The 7375-nt window shown below is 43.2% G+C and overlaps 1 protein-coding gene across 1 annotated transcript; it reads right to left on the reverse strand.

Annotated features, from left to right (window-relative positions):
* Nucleotides 1-584: 584 nt before the first annotated feature.
* Nucleotides 585-1956, reverse strand: lpar5b (lysophosphatidic acid receptor 5b). Its single transcript, XM_024443491.2, has one exon. The coding sequence runs from the start codon at nt 1779-1781 to the stop codon at nt 801-803; it is 981 nt and encodes a 326-aa protein (XP_024299259.1). The 5' UTR covers nt 1782-1956; the 3' UTR covers nt 585-800.
* Nucleotides 1957-7375: the final 5419 nt, after the last annotated feature.

Here is a 7375-nt window from a genome sequence, read left to right on the forward strand (position 1 = left end):
ACCACATATTTCACATAGCCTATATCCAGTCAACATACATTGCTTGATTAGAGTTTTCTTAGGCCCAAAGGCATTGTCTTTTGTAAGATAGGGGATTTTCGCAGATACCATGTCGATTCCCCTTTTCTGATGGTTGAGGGATAAGCGTTGCAAAGGAGTGACCCCACCTGTTGGAAGACAATGGCTCAAAGGATAAATTTATTTGCATGCCATCTTTACACTGGCTTTCCTGTACTAAACTCCATAGTGACTCCTTATTTATAGTCTGTCTGTCATATATCATGGACACAGATGCCCCTCCATGTGGCATGGCTCTGAGCTGTTGGATGGTTGCTGCTGCCTGCCTGGCTTCTCAGCCAGGATCCTCATGAATTATCAACAAATTCACATGACTCTGATGTTTGAACCACTCAACAGTGGGAAATGTTGGGCACCCGGCCCTACATGTGGATGAAAGCAGAATTGAAAGCCTTAGTTATTGTCAGTACTTTTGGAAAAGGGACTGTAGTCGATGAACAAAACCTACATTCAGTAAATGTCAATGACTTCAGTCTTATTAACGATCAAAATCACAAAGATACGGTTGTAAAGTGTTTATTAAATAAAACTATTATATGAGCACATCTTAAAAGTACAGATGGGTGCAATTCAACTTACAGAAGAAGAGATGAACTGTTACAAAACAAGAAAACAAATGCCGTTTGGTAAAATAGAATTGAACATTTAACTATAAATTGTGGAATATTTAGGAACACATGTTGACGCAGTTACCTCAAACTATCTTCACCGGTAGTCGTTTCTCACTGTGTCCTCCCTAATCTATTTTCATGTGATCTGGCCAGTGAAACCTCTATATCAGAACGCTCTTTCGTCTTCCAGAAAGCATCTAAAGAGAAGTAGTACAACAGTGGATCTAGACAACAGTTGATGCTGGCCAGACAGAACATGGGCATGATAGCCTGCTTGATTTTGAGCATCAGCACGATGGAGGAGGGCATGAAGAAGACAATAAACATCAGAAGGTTGATGGTGAAGATCAGCATGACATTCATCTTATTGTTGACCATGGCAGCATCGCTGAGGTGCCTGTGTAGCGTCCAGGACACCATGGTGGTGGAGACCACGTTGACCCCCAGCATGGCGAACACCAGCCCAAACTGCACGTAACCAGCTATCTGCACATTCAAGGCACATTCTTGAGTAAACTCAAAGCATTTGTCAGTGGCATTACAGCTCTTCATCTGACTGATGAAGTAGAGGGCCTCTGGGATGTTGACTGCCACAATCAGGACCCAGATGAAGACACAGGCCCTCCAGGCATTGGTGGTGGTGCGGATGTGGCGGGTTCTTAGAGGGTAGACCACAGCCAGCAGCCTGTCCAGGCCAATGAATGTGATGAAGACGGCGCTGGAGCGGATGTTGTTGCGGAACAGCATGGTGGTGGCCGTGCAGGCCTGGATGCCCAGGGGCCAGGTGCCTGTAGTGTAGAAGTAGACCCGGGTGGGCAGGGAGAGCACCAGCAGCAGGTCTGACAGAGCCAGGTGGCTCATGAAGACTGCGCTGGAGGATTTGAGGCCGTGGCGGCGTAGCAGAATCCACAGTGACACAGCGTTGAGCGGCAGGCCCAGCACCATCACACAGCCGTACACCGCGGCAGAGACTGTATACACTGCACTCACACAACTCAGCTCCAGAGCGCTGTCCTCTAAGGTATCGTTGGTGTTGTTCATGGTGCTGTACTGTATCTCTACTCCTTTTAAGAAAGACGTGTGTCTGTGCATGTGAACTGAAAAGAGACAGAAACCACAACAAACCAGCAACTCAGTGCTCTGGTTTCCACTTCCTAGCAGAGCGGTCTGTATGAAGGTTGAGCTGTTCTTAACTCTGTTTTTGAAATAACAGTGTTGAAATAGGTGTTGAAACAGGAAGTGAGGGTACTTTTTTCCTTCTCAGCAAGGGCCTCCCATTCTATCTGCTAATCTGTTTGAAGACTCTTGATAACATGAATCCTTTCTGAGTAACAAGTTCAAATGAGTCACCCAGTAAAATACTACTTGAGTAAAAGTCTAAAAGTAGTTGGTTTTAAGTATACCTAAGTATGAAAAGTACATGCAATTGCTCAAATATACTTAAGTATCAAAAGTACAAGTAAAAGTGTAAATCATTTAATTCCTTATATTAAGCAAACCAGACGGCAGCATTTTCTTGTGTTTTCAATTGACGGATTTCCAGAGGCACACAACACTCAGACATAATTTAGAAAGGAAACATTTGTGTTTGTGAGTCCACCAGATCATAGGCAGTAGGACTGACCAAGGATGTTCTCTTGATAAGTGAGTGAATTGGACCATTTTCCTGTCCTGCTAAGCGTTGTAAATGTAACGAGTACTTTTGGGTGTCAGGGAAAATTTATGGACTAAGAAGTACATTATTTTCTTTAGGAATGTAGTGAAGTAAAAGTAGTTAAAAATATAAATAGTATAGTAAAGTACAGATACCCCAAAAAACGACTTATTGTAAGTAGTACTTTAAAGTAATTTTACTGACGTACTTTACACCACTGCTAGATTGAGAGAGGGTGGATTACATCTGAGCAGTCCATATCTGAACAATGTATAATTATGTATAGGCTTCAATTCAGTATGAATAACTTACAAGACTCATTGTTGTAAATCCCATGCCTTTTGTTGATCAGATTAGTTAAGAGTTAGATATGCCCTCTGAGATATTCTGTGGAACCTCTATGGATCTCAGCCTCCTAAAGGGCAATACTTGAATGAGGTCACAGGTGTGATGAGTGAGAATACAACGGAACATTAACTTGAAGGTTGGATGATTGATTTGAAAATGTGTTGGCCAGTGTTGGGTTCTGAGAATATGAAATATACTTATTCATGTCACTGATGGAGTGCTGAGGTTTAGAGGGTCTACACCAGAAGTTAATGGTTTTAGGAGGAAGGTATATACAGTCGTTTGTCAGATGTTACTATGGAATACTGAAGTATAATTCCAAGCATTTCATAAGTGTTAAAGGCTTTTATTGACAATTACACTAAGTTGATGCAAAGAGTCAATATTTGCAGTGTTGACCCTTCTTTTTCAAGACCTCTGTAATCCACCCTGGCATGCTGTCAGTTAACTTCTGGGCCACATCCTGACTGATGGTAGCCAATTCTTGCATAATCAATGCTTGGAGTTTGTCAGAATTTGTGGGGTTTTGTTTATCCACACCCGCCTCTTGACGATTGACCACAAGTTCTCAATGGGATTAAGGTCTGGGGGGTTTCCTGGCCATGGACCCAAAATATTGATGTTTTGTTCCCCGAGCCACTTAGTTATCACTTTTGCCTTATGGCAAGGTCCTCCATCATGCTGGAAAAGGCATTGTTCAACACCAAACTGTTCCTGGATGGTTGGGAGAAGTTGCTCTCGGAGGATGTGTTGGTACCATTCTTTATTAATGGCTGTGTTCTTAGGCAAAATTGTGAGTGAGCCCACTCCCTTGGCTGAGAAGCAACCACACATGAATGGTCTCAGGATGCTTTACTGTTGGCATGACACAGGACTGATGGTAGCACTCACCTTGTCTTCTCCGGACAAGCTTTTTTCCAGATGCCCCAAACAATCGGAAAGGGGATTCATCAGAGAAAATGACTTTACCCCAGTCCTCAGCAGTCCAATCCCTGTACCTTTTGCAGAATATCAGTCTGTCCCTGATGTTTTTCCTGGAGAGAAGTGGCTTCTTTGCTGCCCTTCTTGACACCAGGCCATCCTCCAAAAGTCTTTGCCTCACTGTGCATGCAAATGCACTCACACCTGCCCGCTGCCATTCCTGAGCAAGCTCTGTACGGGGGTGTCCTCGGATGGGGCCACAGTGTCTCCTGACCCCTCCTGTCTCAGCCTCCAGTATTTATGCTGACTCCTTGCTGTCCCCAGTCCACCTGGCTGTGCTGCTGCTCCAGTTTCAACTGTTCTGCCTGCGGCTATGTTCTGCCTTATTATTATTCGACCATGCTGGTCATTTATGAACATTTGAACATCTTGGCCATGTTCTGTTAAAATCTCCACCCGGCACAGCCAGAAGAGGACTGGCCACCCCACATATGCTCTCTCTAATTCTCTCTTTCTTTCTCTCTCTCGGAGGACCTGTGCCCTAGGACCATGCCCCAGGACTACCTGACATGATGACTCCTTGCTGTCCACAGTCCATCTGACCGTGCTGCTGCTCCAGTTTCAACTGTTCTGCCTTATTATTATACGACCATGCTGGTCATTTATGAACATTTGAACATCTTGGCCATGTTCTGTTATAATCTCCACCCGGCACAGCCAGAAGAGGACTGTCCACCCCACATAGCCTGGTTCCTCTCTAGGTTTCTTCCTAGGTTTTGGCCTTTCTAGGGAGTTTTTCCGAGCCACCGTGCTTCTACACCTGCATTGCTTGCTGTTTGGGGTTTTAGGCTGGGTTTCTGTACAGCACTTTGAGATATCAGCTGATGTACGAAGGGCTATATAAATAAATTTGATTTGATTTGTACTGGTGGTGCCCCGATCCCGCAGCTGAATCAAGTTTAGGAGACAGTCCTGGCGCTTGTCTCATTCTCAAAACTTTTGGCCACCACAGTGTCCCATTTCAAATATGCTTTACAGCAAAAGCACCACAAACGATTATGTTAGATCACCACATAGCCACAGAAAAACACAGCCATTTTTCCAGCCAAAGATTTTCCAGCCAGAGTCACAAAAACCACAAATAGAGATAAAAAATATTCACTAACCTTTGATCATCTTCATCAGATGACACTCATAGGACTTCATGTTACACAATACATCTACAGCGGTGCAAAAAAGTATTTAGTCAGCCTCCAATTGTGCAAGTTCTCCCACTTAAAAAGATGAGCGAGGCCTGCAATTTACATCATAGGTACACTTCAACTATGACAGATAAAATGAGGAAAGAAAATCCAGAAAATCACATTGTAGGATTTTTAATGAATTTACTTGCAAATTATGGTGGAAAATAAGTATTTGGTCAATAACAGAAGTTTATCTCAATACTTTGTTATATACCCTTTGTTGGCAATGACAGAGGTCAAATGTTTTCTGTAAATCTTCACAAGGTTTTCACACACTGTTGCTGGTATTTTGGCCCATTCCTCCATGCAGATCTCCTCTAGAGCAGTGATGTTTTGGGGCTGTTGCTGGGCAACACAGACTTTCAACTCCCTCCAAAGATTTTTCTATGGGGTTGAGATCTGGAGACTGGCTAGGCCACTCCAGGACCTTGAAATGCTTCTTACGAAGCCACTCCTTCATTGCCCGGGCGGTGTGTTTGGGATCATTGTCATGCTGAAAGACCCAGCCACGTTTCATCTTCAATGCCTTTGCTGATGGAAGGAGGTTTTTCCTTTACACGGATCAGTCGTTCTGGTCCCTTTGCAGAAAAACAGCCCCAACGCATGATGTTTCCACCCCCATGCTTCACAGTAGGTATGGTGTTCTTTGGATGCAGAGGGACAAAAGCAAACTTACATTGGGGCTGTGACCCGGATCACTGGTAACTGGGAGACCGATGGGAGTACAGGGGAGGCTGTTATTCAAATGTCACATATTAGTGATCTTGACATAGGAGGAGAGTCTATGTTGTCAGGAAATGACCCATGTGTTGCAGTATATCCTCAGGTGAAAGCAGCACATGAGGAGCTGGAGCTAACCAAGAGCACGGGCTGAATTCCGGAGATTGAGTGTACATCAAGATAGACAGTGTTGGTCTGGTCCACATACAGTACTTTTTACAGCACCTGCAGCGTTAAAGATCGTGATATCTCACCTCGGTGGGTGCATAGTTCTCACGTGAAGTGAGGTCCAGATGCATAATGGGTGAGATTGAAGACACCATGACAGAGGAAGCAGAGCTAAAGAGAGAGAGAGCGACTAGATTCCACTGTAGACATGCAGATGTGTTTGGTCTACTTTATACATCATAGTTGGGTTGGGTTAGCTACTTTATTGGTTAATGCATCATATGAAAGAGAATATATGTTGGGGTAATTGTACTCTGAACAACATTTTGAAGGCATTGATGTGAAAGCATATAAAAATGCTGAGTTACCTCAAGAGGATGTAGCGTTGATTAGGGATGCATACTTGCCTATCAGGTGGCAATGGAGGAGATGGGGAACAAAGTGAAAATGACATGGCTTGGGAACACCTCTCAGAAAAAGGGGCCGGAAAGGGAAGACTGGGCAAAAGCATGAGGAGGCTTTTTAGGGTTGTCATTTTTGTGGAATCCAGCAGAAAAGTATCCTGGAGGCATAGAGTCAGGTGAAGAGAAAGTGGGAATTGTCATGGTCTCAGACGTTGGGTTTTCATGCATATATAATTATGCATAGCTTACCACATTGTTAATCTTGTGACTCTCAAACCCGAATTTATGTCCGAATTTATGTCCGTTGCGTAATTAGCATAACGCAACGGACATAAATCTTCCTAGAAAATCTTCCTATTCATGAAAATCACAAATGAAATATATTGAGACACAGCTTAGCCTTTTGTTAATCACACTGTCATCTCAGATTTTCAAAATATGCTTTACAGCCAACGCTAGACAAGCATTTGTGTAAGTTTATCATAGCCTAGCATAGCATTATGCCTTGCTAGCAGCAGGCAACATGTTCACGAAAATAAGAAAAGCAATCAAATGAAATCATTTACCTTTGAAGAACTTCGGATGTTTTCACTCACGAGACTCCCAGTTAGATAGGAAATGTTCCTTTTTTCCAAAAATATTATTTTTGTAGGCGAAATAGCGCCGCCGTTTGTTCTGCACGTTTGGCTGAGAAATCGACCGGAAAATGCGGTCACTGCATCGGCAAACTTTTTTCCAAATTAGCTCCATAATATCGACAGAAACATGGCAAACGTTGTTTAGAATCAATCCTCAAGGTGTTTTTCACATATCTGTTCGATAATATATACACCGGGACAATTGGTTTCTCATTAGAAGCGATTGGAATAATGGCTACCTCTGTACTTTACGCAAGATTTTCTGCGGGAGCCATCATGTGACCACTTGCTCAATGTTGTCCCTTACGACTATTCTTCAACATAAATGCGTAAAAATACGTCACAATGTTGTAGACACCTTGGGGAATACGTAGAAAGCGTAAGCTCATTCGTAGCCCATTCACAGCCATATAAGGAGTCATTGGCATGCAGCGCTTTCAAAATATGGGGCACTTCCTGATTGGATTTGTATCTGGGTTTCGCCTGTAACATCAGTTCTGTTATACTAACAGACAATATCTTTGCAGTTTTGGAAACGTTAGAGTGTTTTGTATCCAAAGCTGTCAATTATATGCATAGTCGAGCATCT

The sequence above is a fragment of the Oncorhynchus tshawytscha genome, linkage group LG13 (assembly GCF_018296145.1).
Source record: "Oncorhynchus tshawytscha isolate Ot180627B linkage group LG13, Otsh_v2.0, whole genome shotgun sequence".
Taxonomy (NCBI): domain Eukaryota; kingdom Metazoa; phylum Chordata; class Actinopteri; order Salmoniformes; family Salmonidae; genus Oncorhynchus; species Oncorhynchus tshawytscha.

Excerpts from the sequence above, each read along its gene's own strand:
- lpar5b (XM_024443491.2), bottom strand. The coding sequence starts at position 1,781 with ATGCACAGACACACGTCTTTCTTAAAAGGAGTAGAGATACAGTACAGC.